This window comes from Muntiacus reevesi, chromosome 9, assembly GCF_963930625.1.
Source record: "Muntiacus reevesi chromosome 9, mMunRee1.1, whole genome shotgun sequence".
Lineage (NCBI taxonomy): Eukaryota > Metazoa > Chordata > Mammalia > Artiodactyla > Cervidae > Muntiacus > Muntiacus reevesi.
In genome coordinates, this window is record NC_089257.1 from 3,028,137 (window position 1) to 3,048,431 (window position 20,295).

The following is a 20,295-nucleotide window of genomic DNA, read 5'->3' on the forward strand; positions in this document are numbered from 1 at the left end:
TCTCATGGATTGCTATCGATATGAGAAAAGATCCACCTGTTTCATTCTCTCATCTAAATCTGGTGTACACAACAATGCCTGATACATGGAAGACGCTGAGGAAACATTTATTGAATGAGATAAAACAAATGGACCAATCCAGGGAGAGGAGAGTAAGGTTTGTGTGTAGCTCAATGCCAGTGGATAATAAATATAACAGAAATGAAGGCTATTCACCAACAGCCAGCTTTTTCTACGTTGAAAAAAAACACTCAAGCAGGGCTACCAACTCTCCATAAGGCAAACTCTGAGCGCCTTCCGGCTCTGTGCTTCACCTTTCTAAAACTACAACTGCCGGACACAAATCAAGCGTTAAAAGTTATCAGCTATAACGAGATGTCCAGGTCTTACTAGCCCAAGGAAGTTCTCACGCCCAAGGCCTAGTTCAACAAAATTGAGACATGAGCCATCACCAGAAACAGCTATACATTTTTAATCTAAAGACTGGGCATACAAAAAGCATTTTACATCAATTCTCATCTTAACAAGGTGACAAGGCCCCTTTCCGGAGGCCTTAATCCTTGGCCTCTACAGTATAGACAACCCCTGGTGATCTGACTATTTGCTACCCACCCACATGTCACTTGGTAGGACATGGAGGAAGACACAGGCCTGCCCCTTACCATCTTACTAAAGGATGGCAGACAGCCTGAGAAGCAACCTCAGTGGCCCAGTGAGCCTTTTAATTCTACATTTCCATACTTAATAGGATGACAGCTGGAGTTGGTAGCTTCTAATCTTCTATTCATAAATATGTTCAAGACGGTCATGTATTGCAGAGCTTTATTCAACATTAGTTTTGTCAGATGTCACAAAAGAATTCCAGTGACTAAGAAATGTATTAATTCTTTATACTTCAGTTTCCGATCTGTAAGTTAAGCAATAAACTTCCCATACTCTACATTTAATTTTTAAGATTCTTCAGAGGAAAAGTGTTTCATATATAATTAAAAGAATGTTCCTTGTTAAGAGCTGGGATTGGGCTCAAAATAAATCCATCCTGGTACAATCCCCTTCTGGGTGCTCTGGAGAGAAAAAGGACACTGATATATAATGAAGTAATCAAGATGAATAGGAGAAAAGAGATACAGCTTAAAAGGAAGAAATGACACAGACCCCCCACATACACACTTTAAAAATTTTATTTATATAAAAAAACTCATTTGTTTTTAAAAGCATTAACAAGAAAGAAAGAAAAACAGAAAAGGTATGGAGCAGAAGACACGCCCCTAGTAGTGTTCGGTGGGAAGGTGGGATTTTTGGTTCTCTGAAATTGAATGTTTAGTGTTTTTATAAATGAAAAGGAAGAAACAGTTAAAGGTCCCCGAAGCCTATGGCTGTTCTATTGCCCACACCCCACCGACAAGAAGAGCACCAGGAAAGGAGCGGAAGACGAGAGAAACCAAGAGTGGAGCCAGGCCTGGGCGGGCGGTCTCCCCCGCGCAGTCTGCTGAGCCACAGAGGGAAGAGGCTCCTTTTTGCCAGAAAAGGAGTGGCAAGCAGTGTGAGGAGCAGAGGGGTAAATAAGGAACTGTAATGCTCAGGGAAAGGGGGGAGGAGGGTGGTGGGCTGTGCACTTTTCTCCTACCCCAAAGCCTCAATATATTAGGGAAGGGGGAGGGAGGAGAATAAAGATTTCCAGTTGCATTTGAACAGCTTTTAGATTGAGGGAAGGAGTAAAAAGTAAATAAGGGACAGGGTTAAAAAAAAAAAAATCAACCGCATAGCAGCTGATTCCTCTAGCACAACCTGCAAATACACACTAACTGGATGAGGGAAGGGAAGGGAAGGGGCGGGGGCGGGAGGCGGGGATGGACTCTCCTTCCCTGTAACCCCTTCAGAGATGAAGGTGATCCTGGGCAACCAACCTCATCTGAAGACTCATCAGAACAGGACTTTTGCAAAACCCCAACATATATAGTTGAGCAAAATCCTTCTATGGCTAAAATCAGAGGCTGTTCCAATTCCCAGTGGAGAGATGGAGGGTCTCTAGGTCCCCTCTCCTCTTTCTGCTATTTGGGGCCAACAGTAGGTCAGAAAGCAACAAAGTATAATTTGCAAAATCATGAGAAATGAGACTGCAGAGGCAAAGAAAGGCACATGGAAGGGAAGGAGGAGATGCACCCCAGGCCAAAGGCACAAAGAGGAGGCAGAGCCAGGGGCGAACCCCACCTTTTCAGGGTAGAGGGGGCAGGAGTATGTACATCACGTCCTTTAGTCAGCCAGCCAGTCCAGGGCGGAGGCGGGGCGAGGAGAAAGCAGGGTCGGGGGAGCCAGCGGAGAAGCTTCCTGCCAGTTTCAGACTAAATAAATCATGTACATTCCTACTAGCTCCTCCCAGAGGCTCTTCTCCTCCCCAGAAGACATCTTTCTGCTCCTTCACACCCAAAAAAGTCTTCCTTGACACATTCTCCTCTTTCTACAGCCTCTTGCAAAGGGCCAGACCGAGTCAGCCGACATTACCGCGGACTGGGGGAGGAGGGTTCAGGACAACCTCAGCAGGGGCAGCCGGGGTTGGCAGGGGGCTTGGGGAAGAGATGGGGGCTGCAGGTCCTTGGATGGTCCCGCCCCGGAGAGGAGGAGGGCAAGGAGTCTTACTCTCCCCTCTAGGAAACCTTCACTTACTCAAGGGCCCTTGCCAAGTGGGATGTGCCAATGTTGCCGGCCTTCTTTGCTTCAAAAATAGTCATTAGGAATAAAAGAAGAGCTCACACTTTCCATTCTCAAAAAAAAAATTTAAAAAAAGGTCCCTTCCCCACCAGGAAAAGAAAAATCTTGATTAAGAATCATCAGTTTATCAGACTGCTGGACATGGCATGTATAGCATGTAACTTCTGGTTCTTCCCAAGGCTTCCAGTGAAGAGTCCCACTTTCTCCCTCCCTCCACACAAGGCCAAGATTTCCAGGGAGAGCTGGCAAAAAGAGCTAATCTGCAGCAGTTTCTCAAGATATGTCTGTAACTGAGTCAGGCTTCTTGGGAGTGACTGGAAGGGTCTGGAGGAGGGAAGAGGGACAATTAAGCTTCACTGGAAGACGCTAGGAGTTGATGGAGAGAAGGCAGCCACTTAGGGCCATCGGGGCAGGAGGCAGCCTGGCAGTTGGCACACAGTCCAGCGAAGAAAGGGGAAATCATCAGTCCGTTTCACCAAGAACAAAGCACACACATTATAGCCCGGAGGCGGCGGGGAGGGCGGCGCTAAATCTTCTGCTGTAGGAAAAAGAGAAAGGCACGTTAGCACAGCTGGGAGTGAGGAGAACCAAAAGGCAGCCGAACAAATCTGGAGGGAAGGAGGTGGCATAAATGGAAAATCAGATTACTAGTGGCCTCTCAGGAGGTGACAATCACAGAAGCAGCGCCCCCTAAACCTCGCGTGGCCAAGTGATCAGACTGGCATGATTGGCAAACTGCTGGCACACAGGGTCCTCATCCCTCGGGGATGATCTTGGGGGTGGCTAGAGGACATACCATGGGGGGGTAAGACATGGGGTACCCCTCATCATCCACAAACAACACATCCAACTCTTCCTCCAGAGGTTCCTGCCCCTCGTCCTGCTGTGAACACATGCGATTTGTTAGTAAGAGAGTAAGAAAACAGGAACCTCACGAATGAGTGCCAGACCCAGGGAAAACCCCCACATGTGTAAACTCAAACAAAACGAGGCAATAGTAGTAAGGGAACGGCAAGATTTTCGAGAAAAGGCAGGAATAGAAAACAAGTACTGTGAGGATAGATCAGTCGGCGTTAGTCATACACGCAATACATTCACAACAACCTTGCTTCTCCCATCTCGACCATCATAGAATTATGGCCCAAGAAATCTCAATGTGAATCAAAAGTCCTACTTTTTCCCTAAAACAAAATGCTTCAAGAAAAGGATGCTATCTTTCATTACAGACTTTTTCCCTAAGTCACAGAACATGCAGGCTTCAAAACAGAGCTGGCCTTAGCAGGACACAGCCCATGAAGAGGATTTACCATCAGGGGCACCCCCTTCAGCGGCTCCGTCTCGCCCAGATCTGCAGATCGATCCAGTGTTCTGCTGTGGTCCCCTCTCTCATTCAACGTGGAATAGCTGTTATCTAGTTTACAAAAAAGGAAAGAAAAAAATGTACACAGAGACATGGTACTCCCCTCTAGTGTAAAATACATATTAAGCAGACAAATGGGAATCAGGCACCTCTGCTGGACACTGAACTTTACCAAATGCTCCAGAAAGGCATTAAGGTCTGGCAGTCCTTGACATAAAAAAACTTATATCTAACCAGGAGGGCAATATATACCACAAGTAATAATAAAGCTAAACTGAAAAGATCTGTCTATGCAGAGTACTGGAATTAGGAGAAGACAGTGAGGTAAGGTGAGTTGCAATAGTCAGGCAAGACCTAATGAAGAAGACAGGACTTCAGCCAAGCCTTTAGGGACGAAGACAATTTAGAAAGCCGTTGGGAAGGGCATTCCAACAGGAGGTATTACAAGAGCAAAATAAAGAGAGTAAGGAGTGGAAAAATAGGATAGCAAGGGGACTAGGCGGTCTGAGAGAGAGGACATGGAGAGCAGGGCGGCAGAGACCCAGCGGCAGACTGCGAAAGGCCGTGAGCGCAGTTCAGGGACACAGAAGATTCTGTGGTGATGCAGAGGCATAAAGCGGCTTTTTTTAAACCTCTGAACCTTTGGAAATGTGGGGAAAGGTAAACAGATCAGGTTTTACTAAATGCCTTCGAACCCTTCCAGTGCAATGTGCAGCCAGCACTCTTGAGGACGGCAAACTGAGGCTGCTGGAGAGAAGTGCAGCGCCGGACAGTCCTCCTCGTCCCAGCAGCCTGTTCCTCCACATGCTTAGGCACCAATCAATCACCTACCTAGTGATTTCGTGTTTGATCCCATACTGCTCATCTGAATTTCTTCCCGATCAGGTTTCTTATCTATAGGGAGTCAGAAAGTTATCCAGGTCAAAAACCAACTCTTCAAAATTCACACTCATCATAAAAAGCGATCTCAGTCATCTTTCCTCCCCCTCCCTCTCATCAAATTTTTACTGAGCACCACCCACAAGTGCCAAGCTCTAGATAAAAGAGATCCCTCTCCTACAGACTCTAATATAAGAAACCATTCACTCTAAGCCAGCGGGCTTCAAACTATTTGGTCTCAAAGTCCCTTTATATTCTTAGAAATTATGAGGATCCGAAGAGTGTTCATTGGTGCAGGTTACTTGTATTAACAGTTATGGTGTGAAAAAATTTTAACTATTCATTTCATTTAAAAATAACAATAAACCTATTCCATGTTAACATAAATCATACTTTTAATTTTTTAAAAAAAGCATTGTTTTACGTTTTTGTACATCTTTAAAGCTGGCCTAAGAGAAGGTAGCTAGAGTCCCATATTTGCCTCTGTAATTCAATCTGTTGGATGTTATTTTGGATGAACTGTAGGAAGAAAATCCAGCCTCACACAGAAAAGCAGTTGGAAAAGGGAGGAGAATTTTCAGATGATGGTGACTGTTCTTTGATAGTACACTAGTACTCAACACGTAGAGTTTTCTTTAAGGTCAGAACAATGTGCAATCTGAATCCAAGCCAATGCCCTCTTCATCTTCTGTTAAATTAAAACCCACTGGTCTGTTCTGTACTTTGAATGGATCAATTAACCCTGTGTGATTTTGAAAATCATGCATTGGTCACCTGGAAAATATACTGGTTCACAGAGTTATGCAGATCTTCTAAACTTAACACATTCCATGATACATCAAAAAAATCACGCTCACTAAAATCATCAAAAATTTCATCAAAAACTATATTACGTATTGGGATTTTATCAGGCTCACAGTGACAGATACAAGTCTTCCAAAATTAAAATTTTCACTTGAAAATTTAGGCAGCAAGTACTTGTCAGTTACTTTTTCCCAAACTGCTCTCTGCATTCACTTTCAAGAAAATGTCTGTCATTTTTAAGTAAAAATGGTGTTTCCAAAAAAAACCCAACAGGTGGCTTAGTGCATCTAGTAACGCAAACGAATAGCACCAGTGCGTCCCCTCAAGGTGGCCATCAGGCTCTGGTGTGCTACAGGTGCCACCTGAGTGCTCCCTGTATCGGTGCAGAATAGTGACGAGCACTCAAGAATAGAAACAGTAAAATTAATAACTGTCACAGCTCCATCGAGCACATTCTTCAGTGAGACTGGCTTTTTCCCCCACCCTTCCCAAACTGGCTCCTCTCGTAACGGCAAGTACACGGCAACAAAGACGGCGCGAGCTGGCCTGGTTTGGTGTCACTGCCTGGTTTATGCTCAGCCCCCAGCAATGAAGCAGGCACCATCCATGCTTCTGTACCGTCAGCACAAATGTCAACAGATTTGATGATCCTCAGACCACATCTCAGGCAAAATCCCAGTGTCATTAAGACAATAAGGATTACAAAAGACACAAGTGAAAATCACTTTACAAAACAAAATACATGGTTTGTCTTTTGAGGAAAACGTGTTTGCGCACACGGCAGTATTTAAGACGTAACCCGGAGCAGCAGAGGCGTCTCTGGACGACAGGAGTGAGGTGCGTGCTGCTGTCCCTTTCCTCGTCTGCCTATATTTCTAATTTTTCCACAGTAAACATACACTACTTGGTATTATATGAGAATTTAAGAGGGAAGAATAATCCTTTTGCAATACTCAGATCTCCCTTAGACTGACGATAGGGTTACATCCTGATAAACCTACCGCTAGGCTGACAGAACGTCACAGCTTAGCCCAGCCTACACGTGTTCACAATCCTCACATCAGTCTACAGGTGGGCAAACTCACCTAACAGAGCCTACCTGACGATACAGCCGACCATCTCACAAGATGATACACTGAAAACGGCACTTAAAGCGAAAGGGGAACAGCTGTCTGCGCACAGAGCGGTCCTCGGTTCTCGGTTTCCGCTCGCGCCCGGACCACACGGCTGACTGGGCTCTGTGGCTGACGCCGCTGCTGCCCGTGAGAGTGACCCTGTCTCACCGGCCAGGGAAGAGGTCAGAACTCAACCTGAAGTGTGGTTTCTACTGAACGCACATCACTTCTGCACCACCACGAAGTTGAAAAATCACAGATCAAACCATCGTTAAATCGGGGGCTCTCTATATACATATGTCAAGTCATTGCGCTGCACATCTTAAATTTACAACGTAAGTAGAGAAAACAGCAGGGCTCACTCTCCGGTCATCTGAAGTCCACAGGCAAAGCTGGGGGGTCACACCCAGGCTAACTCTCCCATCTTCTGACGCGCTCTTAGTTTCTAAAGTTCCGTGCTACAATCCCGCGGTGAAATATAACTCTCCTCCACCAAAAGACACGCTTGTTCAGAAAATAACACGTATCTTATTTAGTTAGATGCAGGCCCACGAGAGAAGAGCAGAGGCGGAATGGAACAGAGGTGCGTCCCCGGACCCTGTACCTGGCTTCTGGCTCCGGTCAATGAGAGGCAGAGTGCTGTCATCATAGGGGTGGCTGCTGTGGCTCCGAGAGGCATTGTTCAGATTCACCTGGAGGCGGACGGAAACGCAGGGACGTCACAGAGGGCCGGATTCACCCACATCCTACTCCTCAATGGGCTCAGAGTTTTAGGGCCTTATTCCCAAATACAATTCTTACCAAAAGCTAACTCACAAGGGTTAAATAAACACCTGTATAGTGAAACAAAGTAGGATATTATGGCTTTGATTTGTGTTTCTGAACCGATTACAAAGGTACCAAACACTCACACTATCAAAAGGAAATACAGTCTCAGAAAACGGCAAACTCCTTCCAAGGGCTGAGACAGATTTGGAGAAGAGCCCAAAGGCCACCGTTCAACACTGCCAGCAGCATTTACGCTGCACTACGACACAGTGCAAGACCAAGACTACTTCAGGCGCCATTTGGGGGAAAAGAAAATAAATGACTCTTTACACACAGAGACGTGGGTCAAAAGTGGACTCAGTGTGACAGTGAAACAGAAGAACCAAAGACAGAAAGAAGCATTACCTGAAACCAAGGGGAGAAAGGGGAAAGCCTCGGTCCCGAGTCACTCTACCTGAAAGTCTGACTTCTTCCAGCCTTCTTTTTCCAGTGGCTTCCGCAGTTCCTTATATCCCCAGATTGTCTGCAATACAAGCGCGGCTGCTCGAACTTCTTTTTCCGAACGGTTCCTTTTAGGGAAATAACACCAGATGGAATTTGAATGTAAGACCAGGGAAGAAGCTGAGAACCTGTCCTTCCTAGTACAATGTAACATAAGAACATAAGTCCCCAAATGGGCAAGATCAGGTATTCACCAAGTGCTGTATTTTAACTCAAACAGTAAAAAAAAAACTGTCTGATGGAAGAGTCTTATCAATCATTAAGACAGAAAAAAAAGCAGTACCTCCTTCACTCTTTACATGTAAATAAGGGGAAATCAATAGGGGAAAGCCCCTCCCCAGCCCCCTCGCCCGTATTCACATGCTCCCAGCTGGGATGGTTAAGTGTTAATTAATCTCACCCTGATTTGTTGATCAAAACCAGCTTCTCAATACCCTGGGTCTCCCGGAGCTTTTTGGCGGCCTCCAAGTTCTCAGCGATGACCTCGTTGATGGTGTTCAGAACAGAGACCACAGTGTCCTCAGAGAAATCCTGGGCAGAGCTCTGCTGCCCTCCTGGCAGATTCGTGACCAAGTTGGGAATGGCATGTTTACCTGCAGCGGTAAGACGGGAGGCATGCACACAGGGAGGGTCTGAGGGGCCCGACGCGCACTGCGCTGCCCGCGCCAAGCACAGGGGCCGTCCGCGAGAACCAGCTTCAGGCTCCTGCAGGACGGTCACTGCAGAGGGGCAAAGGGCCGGACAGCCGCGAACGCGCCGTCCTTCCTATCGTCTGCTCATTCTCCCCTTCAGCCACGCTAAAGCAATCTGGACACGTTACGTCAAATATGCTACAGAGTCCAGTCAGGTATCTTGATGAAAATGGCATACTGATTACTACCGTTTAATAGGACAGTCACTGTGAACTTTACAAAAACAAAAACTGGGCTCTGTTTTATTAACTCTGGAGAAATTACTTAATGTCCCGACTCTCAGTTTTCTTGTTCTATTTAAAAAAAAAAACAAGAAAAAGTACCTTTGTAAAATGGTGACATTTAAATGAGAACATACAGATATGCTTAACAATCCCTAGTAACAAAGTACAATGCTCAACAAATAAGTTATTATTTTTCCACTTTTGAAGAGTCATCACCTCTTCTCTTTCCAAGAACCATTAAAATATAACCCTCTCTAATGCCCCAGATTCACAAACTATGGGGGACCAGGATTCTTCCTCAGCTGTTTCAACAAATAGATTTAGTACCTGCTGCCAGATGCTGGGTAACGGCTGACAGCCAGCTCCTTACCAATTAACTCTTTGTTGCGAGCATCCACAGCCAGGTTTCTCAGGGCTCCAGATGCAGCTCTCACGACCCTCTCGTGTTCATTGGTCAAGAGGTCAGCAATGGCGGAAAGAGCTTTCTCTTGACGCAGAGCTGAGCGGATGTATCGACCATACTACAAGCAGCACGTGGAAAGAAGCAAAACAAATTACAAACGATAGCAGACGAGTAAGCTGAGTCCTTCCATCCCTGAATCAGCTTTGTATAAGGTTCTCACCGTCCAGCGCCCAGCACACAAGTTCTGGATGGCCCCGGCTGACGCTTCTAGGATGGCAGGATTCTTGCTCTCTTTGAGAAGTGATATGTATATCCGAACCACCTCCGGCTGGAATAACAGCTCATAGCCTGCAGAAGAAAGGGCAAGAAAGCAGAGGGTGTTTAACAGTGCCTACAAAGCAGGCTCTGGCTGGCTACAGTCCAGCGTTAGGACTGACTCTGGGTTGATGGCTTTCTGCTCCTATACCAGCAGGCTCTCTAAACACCCGCACCCACCCAAGAGCAAACTCAGATTTGACTACATGCCTTCTCAAGAATAATTCATCTATGGCAAAAGCAGAACAGATATCAACTCATACGCAATTCCTCTCTGCTTCCTAGTCTCTTCCCTAGCCACAGTTCTTTGGCCTTGCCCAGCACTCAAGAGATTCATTTCCTCATCAATAGCATTTAAGAGTTAAAGATTCCTCATTTCAAATGAATTGTTTCTAACTTAACTGAGTCATTCTGCTCACCTTAACTATGACTAAGTCAAAGGGTCTCTCACAGATTTAACAACATCTAAATTTTAATATCCATGGAGAGCTGTGAATTTCGGACTCACTATATCGATAAACATAAAAAGTTCTTGGTCTAGACTACCATTAGGTCCTTACCCTCAAATAATCTGAATAACTGACATAACAAGAAGTCCTTTGAAAGTCACTGTTATAGTATTAAAAATTTCCAGATACTTTAATCATCACTTCAAATTCCTTAAGTCAGGGGGACAGAACAGTGAACACACTATATAACCTACTAGTAGGCTGCCAAACACTTATCTGTGGACGATGTTTATGAGAACAATGGAGCCTGAGAAGAAAAAGATAACTTACCTCGAGCAGGACTAGTTCTTTTAGGGAAATCCACTGTATCATTTGTTGGCTCCTCTGTGGGTTTTTTCCCTTTGGAAATTTAAAAAAGAAAGTGGGGGGAGAAAGGATAAAAAGTTTAAGAAAGGGAAGAGTCCACTCAGTATATTCTTTATTCTTCGGTCAGAATCTTCCATCAGAGATGCATCAAGAGGAGCATAAGACAAAACAACAAACAAAGGGAAACAGACAGGATCCCCCGCTTGCCCCAGAGACAAGAACAGAATGCGGGCAGCAGTTGGGCACGATACGGACGCCCGCTGTCGCTGCTTCTGTCCTCAGCTCTGGTGACAGGGGCTGCTGCCCAGAGACAAGAACAGAACGCGGGCAGCAGCTGGGCAAGATAAGGATGCCCGCTATTGCTGCCTCTGTCCTCAGCTCTGGCGACAGGGGCTGCTGCCCAGAGAAAGCATGCTGTGAGCCGTTCGCTCAGCAGAGCGCGGCCTGTTCCAGCGGCCTTCCTCAAATGAATTTTCCTACATGCATCCACAGGGAAGGGTTAGGCAAGGAAATGTCAGGGAAGCTAAAACCCAAACATGCAAATTAGAGGTAGGTAAGCACCTTAAAAGATTCCACTCACCTCTGGAGAACCACTCATCTTCCAGTGCGTCACCCAAGGTGGAAAGGAGAGGAGAGAAATGAAGGAAGAAAAACGCAGGAGAGAGATGTCAACAGGATCATGGGAAAATAAGCAGGGAAGCACAGAGGAAAAGACAAACCCAGGAAACAGAGGAGGAGTGGGGAGAAGGCCCCAGACTAGCTGGGTTCTCAGCCTTCACTGCCCAGCTACCGATGCTGACACCCCCCCCCCCCCAACCACCACCAGCAGCGTGAGGCTCACAGCACAGCGGACGCAGCAGCAGACACAGCCCTGACTGGGCAGATCCCAGCACTGCTCAGCAAGCGTCCCACACGCACAGCTAGAAGGACCCTCCTCTCCCCGTCCTGCACGAGCGAGCAGGAGACAGGGAAGCAAGCCTCACCTTTGCCTTTTTTGGCCCCAAAGCAGCTGGCAGCGTGCGGCCCGGTATTGTTGGCGACGCTGGGAGGTGCCTCCTGGTAACGCTCTGCTTGTGGGATCTCCCGGTGAACTTGATACGACAGGTTCCGAAGGAGGCAAACACAGTTCTCCACAAGCTTGGGTCACAAAATAAAAGGTCCAGCGAGAGAAGAGAATGACAAGTGATTTTCTAGCACGTACATGTTTCCATGATTCAGGTATAGAAACAGCGATCCTCAAAAGCATAGCGCAACTCATTATCTCTCATCATGCCTCTTCAGTGCCCCCAAGCTTCTCAGAATTCTTTCAGCCTCAGTCTAATAAAGGTTTCTGCTACCCTTTGCTGTGCGACATAAAACTCAACAGCACACTGACTTTTTCCTAATTAGAAAAAAATGTAAGTATGGCTAAACAGCCTTAAAATACGTAGGCAAAGGAAATTCTCAAGGAAACGGTTTTCTTCTAAGGCAAACACCTACTTTAAGGAGCGGGAGGCCAGTACGAGTATCTAACGGTTTTTGAAAGTCTGTCTTATGGGTGCCTACCCACTAACCTACCTTGCTATCCGAATCTTTCTGTCCAATCTCAGCCTGGACGATGAAAATAAGAGCATCCACCAACCCGTCACACTCCCGAAGTTTCCGGCGCGCTTCGCTCCTCTCCGAGCTGACATTCCTGAGGGGAAAAGGGGGAAGCTTCAAGCTGACTGGACTTCAGAAACCCTCTCTTAGTACCCCTAGTCTCTACAGGCCTCCTTACTGCCTCTCCACTGTAACAAATAAAGAGCGTCTGTTACAGGGGAGGCGCCAGAGCTGAGAGAAAGCTGACGTTCCTGCTTTCAGGACACATAACCAGGCCAGGGAAGCGGGTGCATAGATAAAGCAGAGCAACAACAATAACCTGAGACAGAACAGATACTGCTCACGTCAAAGTACAAATGGAGAATGGGGACAGGGCACACAGGAGCATGTTCCAAAGAGAGAAGCAACGTACTGCACATTTACAGGATACAAGAGAAAGAACTCAGGAGAACTTTCATGGAATAAAAACACCTGAGTCAGGCCTCAAAAGATAAATAAGCAGATCTGCCCTGCAGACAGGGGAAGGACTCTTCCCCACGCTCTCCTTCGAGTATGCTGTATCCATTTGCTGCATTTATCGCAGGCCGACTTGAAATACAAATAATTAAAGACACAGACATGCACAAGCCCAGGACTAGACAACGGCCTTACACTGTTGGTTTTGAACAAATTATATTAACAAAGTCAAAGAGGCACAGAAGTGAGGAAGATGTGTGGGAACTGCAAGCAAACCATACAAGGTATATATGGCATGCAAGGGGGCAGCGACAGGCAGAAACACAGGATGGGGTCATGGTGGGCAATACAGACAGGAATGGCGCCTGGGTGACAGGCTACGGGACTTACACGTGCTTTGAAAGCAACTTAAGTTAGTCTTTAAGAGCTCAGTCTTCATGCGCTCCCAGCCCTCCTGGTACCTGAGGCAGCCGGCTGTGTTGGTGAGCACAGACTCCCACTCGATGTGGCGTGGCTTACAGTCTTCGCCAGGTTCCCGCTCCCAGCCTGAATGCGGAATGATCACTTCATCCGTCAAGGCGTGCAGCGCGTGGTCCACAATCTCCATTTTTATGGAGTCATGGGATGAGAGATTCCACAGGGTTCCTGGCAGAGACCACTCATCAGACAGTTCTCCAGCACCAAGACAGTATGTCTGAAGAATGCCAGAGAGAAACCCCTTTCCCAACATTTCTCAGTCTTCCCCAATGACCAAATACCTTGTAATGATATTCAAGCTTTAGTTTGCTACTTCTGATAACATATTTTACATTATGGCTCAAAACACACACACACATCGTGAAGTAAGGCTTCATAAAACAATAATTATTATAAGCAATACTTTCTGGGCTCGCTACACCCATTTCTTAATCTCACCACCACTGACATTTTGGGCCAGATAATTTTCGTTGTGGAGAGCTATCCCACCCATCATTAAATGAGTATATCTCAGGCCTTCACTCATTAGATACCAATAGCACTCCCTCCCACCACCTACCTCCCCAAGTTATGACAACAGAATACCTGCAGACACTGCAAACGTCCTCTGGTGGCAAGATCACCCCCGACTGAGAACTAATGATCTGTGCTATCTCTTTTCCTTTCTCTTGGGATGCTGACTGTGATCCACAAAGCTGTGTTCAACACACACTAATGGAACACGCCCCCTCACCTCAGACCAACTGCTGGGCAGTAAAACAGGTCCGCTATGAGCAGCTCCTGTACATTTAAAACAGAAGCCAAGAATCTGGAATTTTAAGCGAAATCTTCTGTGCTTAAAACATTAGCAAACAATGCTTTGAAATCAGACTTCCCTGATGGCTCAGACGGTAAAGAATCTGCCTGCAATACAGGAGACCCAAGTTCAATCCCTGGGTCAGAAAGATCACCTGGAGAAAGGAATGGCAACCCACTTCAGTGTTTAACATCTGGAAAAGCCTGCACAATCTTTGACCCTAAACCTGAGGCTCCCCTCGGGCCTGGAACTCACCAGTAATGACTTCAGTGAGGTCCATGTCACGAGCCTTCCGGAGCAGGCGCACGAGAGCAGGCACGCCGTCACAGTTTTTTATAGCGATCTTGTTATCCTGGTCACGCCCAAAAGAGATGTTCTTGAGAGCGCCACAGGCTCCAAGGTGCACTTCCTTTTTGGGGTGGTCTAACAATCCCACCAGCACTGGGATGCCCTTGAGCTTCCGGACGTCGGTCTTCACCTTGTCGTTGCGGTAGCACAGGTGCTGCAGGTAGGCGGCCGCGTTGGACTTGACCGCGTCCAGGCGGTAGCCCAGCATGGCAATCACCTCCGGCAGCTCCGGCTGCCTCCAGCTGGGGGGCGGGGGTCCGCCCTTGCGCAGGCTGTCCAAGCTGGCCAGGCTCCCCCGTTCGTGCTGGGCCAGAGGAGCCCAGTAGTACTGGTCTGATGGCACCTCCTCACCAATCATGTCTTCATAGCTCCTGCGGTGTTGGAAGGACCGAGAGAGAAAAACGAATACACCAAGCTGTCATGTCTGGTTCTTTGGAGAGCTCCCATTACCCCTCATCTTCAAGAAAGGAAGAACCCCAGCTCCAGTATACTAGATCTCATCTCTCCTTTGCATAAAGAATATACTGATCAATTTTTGTTAATGAGATAAGACAATCGTTTTAAAGTCATCTGCAATTAGAATAGAGCTATCATTTTCTTCTGTGACGTTTACTAGCTTGGAGGAGCAACAAACATTTGGACATTTGATCACAAAAAAGATCCAAATCCTGACTGCTTAGTGCTTGAATGATACCTGATACCTAATAAGTTCTTCAGATAAACACTGAAATAAACCTTCAGACAGCAGAGTTAATGAAACCAATGAACTTGGCAGCAGAGAAATCATCGAACAACGTTTGAGACCAGCTCTCGTGAGGCATTTATACACAGGAAACAGCTGATGGGATAAGACTCTTAAACACATCTCACCTTTAAGCCTCTCCTTACCCTATTTTGGAAACTATTCTTTAAACAGAGAGAGAGAAGGTGAGATTCTTACAGTCTCTTTTTTGAGAGTAACAGCAGTAGAGGACATTGGGCTACCTCACTTAGGACTTAGCTTTGGTACTGACGAGCTACAAGCTTGAACAGGAGTTTGCACAGTTCATCCCAAGATCATCTTTGCTACTCAACTAATGGGTTTGAGACAGGATTTCTAGTCTCCAATTTCTAAAGCCAACACTTCCAGTTCTTTCAAAATCGACACTCCTGGCCACCATCCATTTGGGATGCCGAACCACTGAAAAAAGAAATAGAGACAGAGTAACTGAAGGTAAAGAAAAATACCTAACCCCCGAGATAAGCTTCCTACTCCGTACTGCCGACCACCACTAGGGGGTGAGTCTGTCACACTATTATTTATTCATAACAGCCAGGAAGGAAGAGACCCATTATCTGCAAGCTCATCTCACTCAGTGGCTCCCACAGGAGAGGGGAGAGTCCACTGTGTGGAACACTCCAAATAAGCCTCTTGTTTACTCCACAAAACCACTCCCACTGTCACCAAACCCTCAAGGTTAGCTTGGGCAGAGGGCCTGCCTCAGAGCTGTCAACATTAACCACTCAAACACAATTCAAATGGACAAAGCAGTCAGTTTAAAAAAAAAAAAAAATCACTATTTTTTAGTATCACTGAAACAAAATACACATGTTATATAGCTAAGTGTTAAAAGAGTAGGCTACTAAACAGCATATCAAGTAAGATTCCATTTCAAGAGGGAAAAATAAGGTCATGTGTAAGGAAAAGAACACAAAAGCAAAGCACAAGAATGTTAAGGGAAGTTTCTTATCAATGGATGGTGCGCTCTTCTGGTTTTGTGCTAAAGATGCTTTTACTTTTATTATCATTTTAATATAAAGCAATTGCAAAACAATCACCACAACGATTTTGGTCACTTCTACAAGTAGGTCATGACATTCTTTCCTTTGTCTTACAAATAACAAAGCTGTGCCCAGAAGGATTAAATGACTTGCCTAGGGTTACACAGCTAATGGCAAAGGCACAGCTAGAACCGAGGTCTCAGGTTCAGCGCTTTCTCCACTCATCTTTCTGCATTCCTGTTTTCACTTGACCTTGCGTTACTCTCCGAGGCCGAGAACAGGAAGCAGCAAATGTTCTTGGCTAGTCGAGCAGGTTTCCAAGTCCAGTGCCACCCTGGAATAAACCCAAGAACCAAACCCCAACCCTTTCTTTATGTCAACTGCCCCAACCAGGGACAACAGAGAATGACCTGGCCACCAGCACTCACTGAGACCCAGTCAGCGCACTAACGAGGAAGTCAGGAAAAGCACACTTGTCACCAAGAGGAGCCACCACCCAAGCCGACTCCTGCGGGGATGGCTGTCATCAGCTGCTGCTCACGCTGTACACAGCGAAGACCTGCCACACACACCCCAGGGATAAAACATGAGTCACATGGGAGTTGGATTTGCTGTCCAAGAGATACCTGAAAGGTGAGTGACTCAGGCTGAGATAATGGGGCCTCTAGTCGGGGCCCAGCCCAGTCTGCTGCCAAGCAAAGCTACCTAATATGAGTAAAACGAGCACCAAGGCATCTGCTTTAGGAAGTCATGACCTCACACAGACATTCAGCAACAGCTGGTAAGATATTCTTACCATTAAGACATCCGTAAATCTTCTCCTTTAATTCTTCTTCTTTCTCTTTGCTCAGAAAGCACTGTCTCTGATTTATTCTAAAACAAGGTTGGCAGCCCATGGGCCCCATCAACCCCAAAACTAAGAACGGTTTTCATATTTTTTGTGTGTTTTTTTGCTCAGTCAATAAGTCATGACGGACTTTTGTAGACCCCGAGGACTGCAGCATGCCAGGCTCCGCTGTCCTCCACTATTTCCTAGAGTTTGCTCAAATTCATGCCCATTGAGTTGGTCATGCTATCTAACCATATCATTTCACACGGTTGATTTAAAAGGTTTTTTTTAAAGAGTGTAAAACAAACAATGACATACAACAAAAACAATATATTATTTGCAAAGCCTAAATTAGTTCTATGGTCCTTTATAGAAAAGGTTTAGGGCTTCCCTGATAGCTCAAATGGTAAAGGTTCTGCCTACAATGCAGGAGACCCGGGTTCAATCCCTGGGTCAGGAAGATCCCCTTGGAGAAGCAAATGGCAACCCACTCCAGTATTCTTGCCTGGAGAACCCCCATGGACAGAGGAGCTTGGTGGGCTACAGCCCATGGGGTTGCAAAGAGTCGGACATGACTGAGCGACTAACTTTCCATTTTTCAGAAAAGGTCTGGCAGCTCCCACTCTAAAGCATTTTCTCAGTGTAAACCATCTACCCTTCCACATGTCAGTTATGGCCTTCTGCACGTCACCAAAGAATCCCCAGGTATGACCAGTACAGGCAGAACTAGTGAGCTTTTCAGGGTGTCAGTAAAGTGCCCCCTGCTAGTGAAGCTAGCCCATCTCACGCCACAATCAAATGTCAGAAGTAAGAAGCCAAGCCCCAGGGGTCAGGGCTTTTGTGAGATCAAGGCTTTTAACTTCAAATTTAAACCACCATAGGGAGGGCTCTTACCTATATGTACCTGCAGGTGGTTCAGACCATACAGAATCTGCCTGCAGTGCAGGAGACCTGTTTCCAGCCCTGGGTCGGGAAGATCCCCTAGAGAAGGGAATGGCAACCCACTCCCCCACTCCAGTATTCTTGCCTGGAGAATTCCGTGGGCAGAGGAGTCTGGCGGCCTACAGCCTATGGGGTCATCGGACACGACTGAGCGACTGACACTTTCACTTTCAACTGTCTATTCGGCCCCTGAAAGCCTAAAATCCTTAAGCTTGTTCTTAACACCAAACGAGAAGTTGAAGAAATTCACAAGAACAAACATTCCATAGCTTCATATATCAGGTTCCAAACGGGGTGTCAAAACTTAGGCAGAAAATAAAGACACTCGACAGAGAACCAAAGGCCACTCCTCAGGACACTGACCAATTAACTGTCACAGGTTGCTTTCTATGATTAGAATACATGCTATTCACAATGAAAAGGAGACCAAAAAAACCAATTCAGTGTTTAGTAGGATCAGAGGGACGATCAGCATGGTCTCCTGGGAGGTCAGGCGCGGGGCAGGGCCCCAGCTGCCCCCGCCCCCTGCCCCGCCCGAGCCCCCCGCGCCCGCCCCTCGCCCACCTGAGGCGCCGCCGCGGGTCAGAGGGCGTGCCCGCCCGCCGGCCCGCGCCGAAGTCAGGCGCCAGGCCGTAGTCCGCCTCGTCGTAGCCCACGCTGCGCTGGTCGTCCTCCAGCCCGTAGGGCTCCGGATGGAAGCGGTGCAGATCCACGCTGCTGCCGCCCACGCGGACCTGGGGCTGCGGCCCGTAGACGTCCTGCCGGCTGGGCGCCCGGTAGCCTTCCATGCTGGGCCGGTACCGCTCCTCGATGCGGGCCACCCGCGACAGGCTGCCGTAGCCGTCGCCGCTCCCGGGATAGCCGTCCTCGTAGTGGCGGCCGTATCCGTCGGGCGGGTAGTGGAAGTTCCTGGGGAGCGTGGCCGTGCCTGCCTGCCCCACGTAGGGGCCAGGGCCGCCGCTGCCGTTCTTGCGGAAGTCGCGGCCCAGAGTCTGGATGTAGCTGCTGGAGAGCGCCGGGGCGTCCACGGGCAGCCCGTCGGGCCCCACGGGGACGGGCTGCACCGTCCGCGTCGTCACGGTCTTCACCACTTTCTTGACCTTCGAGTAAGGAAAGAAGAGGAACGTTAATGACGTGAGCAAACCAAGCTTAAACTCTAGAGCCCTCTAAGAAATGACCCTCTGTCCCCAGCTTGCGTCCCCTAGAAACGCCGAGCGACCTCACCGCCTCCCCTTCCATCTTCCGGGAAGTCCACAGGCAGGAAAACGGCGCTGGCAGCCCCTGCGCCGCAAGGAAGGCTGCTGGGGCTCTTCCTCATGCCGTCAGCTTTTCCCCTGTCTTCCTCCCTTCCCTGTCTAGCCGGGAGCACCTTCTCTCCGCCTTCACTACAGATCACGGCCCTTCCTCCACCCCAGTGAACCGCCCGGCCCTTCCCCTTAAGGAAGGCCGGAGGACGGCCTCCGCCCGCACCCCAGGCCCGACACAAGCGCCAGCTTACTGTGGTCTCTGTGCGCCGAGTGGTCCCGTCATCCGAGGTCTCCACGGAGACGACAGACATGGCGCCCTCAGGGTCCTCCTCCGTGTAGGTCTCCACGATCTGCCCCGGCTCCTGCATCCTGGGGATGGCGCTGTACAGAAGGTGGCTGTGATCCTACACGGAACAGAGGGGAGGACAGGGCCACTCCTGAGCCGTGTACACTGACGCTCCATCCCAGCCAGCAGCGCCGTCTCCTTCAAGACGACGCATCTTCTGTGGGCCCAGAGCTTTTAGGAGTGACTGTTCCCACGTTCCCCACTTGTACAAAAGGGCAGAAGTTCCCAGTCCCATTCACTTAACAAACAGGAACTGAGTTAACTATAGCTACATCAACACCCTCCCAGTGGCAGAGACAGCAGATATAACTTCCCAGTTCTGGTCATCTAAGTGAACATGAACTGTGTGAAAAGCAGCTATATCTGTATCTGAGTGATCCTTCAAATAAAACAAAGTTCACCCAATAAGAACCTTTAAGATGAACCAGAAAACCTCAGTAAGAGTGATCTTCTGAATAGCTCAATGCTATTTTTCAGATATACCTAAGGCTCAAGACCAGTTAGATTTTAGGTAGGGATTTCTGCAAAGTAGAACCACGCCCACTCTAGAAAAGGGATGCAGTAATTGAGGTATTGAATACTAAATCAATGACCAATATAATTAAGTCCAAAATAAAACTATATATACTTTGAAGCTCCACTTTTTTTCATTTTTTTCCACTAAATGAAAAGAAACTAATTAACGAGAGTTTACAACGTGCCAGGTACTTTAGAAGACACCAATATGCTCTCAAGCTGGGAGAGTAAAAAAGATATGAACAAGCAACCCAGACCTTGAACCAAAAGAGGTACCTGGGGTCCGTTGAGGTTTAGATCTGAAAATTTCTGTCGCTCAAGGTCAGCATCGCCCACAAAGCGGCCGTTCTGAAACAGAGCCCACAAGAAGACAATTCACTTTGCGGCCTTCTTTTGCTCTATCAAACACAA

The 20,295-nt window shown here is 47.5% G+C and overlaps 1 protein-coding gene across 5 annotated transcripts in view; it reads right to left on the bottom strand.

Moving 5' to 3' along the window:
- Positions 1-1,163: 1,163 nt before the first annotated feature.
- The window catches only part of CTNND1 (catenin delta 1), a 45,277-nt gene continuing 26,145 nt past the window's right edge, over positions 1,164-20,295 (bottom strand). For 3 of the 5 annotated variants that reach the window (XM_065946228.1, XM_065946232.1, XM_065946231.1), the window contains 18 exons: positions 20,161-20,232; positions 19,274-19,426; positions 18,340-18,875; positions 14,151-14,614; positions 13,084-13,267; positions 12,143-12,260; positions 11,569-11,722; positions 11,166-11,183; positions 10,550-10,618; positions 9,676-9,803; positions 9,423-9,573; positions 8,537-8,729; positions 8,090-8,204; positions 7,472-7,559; positions 4,901-4,963; positions 4,017-4,120; positions 3,506-3,592; positions 1,164-3,247 (listed from right to left, as the gene is read on the bottom strand). In XM_065946228.1, the coding sequence (XP_065802300.1) occupies positions 3,236-3,247; positions 3,506-3,592; positions 4,017-4,120; positions 4,901-4,963; positions 7,472-7,559; positions 8,090-8,204; positions 8,537-8,729; positions 9,423-9,573; positions 9,676-9,803; positions 10,550-10,618; positions 11,166-11,183; positions 11,569-11,722; positions 12,143-12,260; positions 13,084-13,267; positions 14,151-14,614; positions 18,340-18,875; positions 19,274-19,426; positions 20,161-20,232 (2,709 nt within the window). In that variant the 3' untranslated portion in view covers positions 1,164-3,235. The remainder of the gene's footprint in view (positions 3,248-3,505; positions 3,593-4,016; positions 4,121-4,900; positions 4,964-7,471; positions 7,560-8,089; positions 8,205-8,536; positions 8,730-9,422; positions 9,574-9,675; positions 9,804-10,549; positions 10,619-11,165; positions 11,184-11,568; positions 11,723-12,142; positions 12,261-13,083; positions 13,268-14,150; positions 14,615-18,339; positions 18,876-19,273; positions 19,427-20,160; positions 20,233-20,295) is intronic. The other 2 variants (XM_065946229.1, XM_065946230.1) reach the window with 2 other exon arrangements.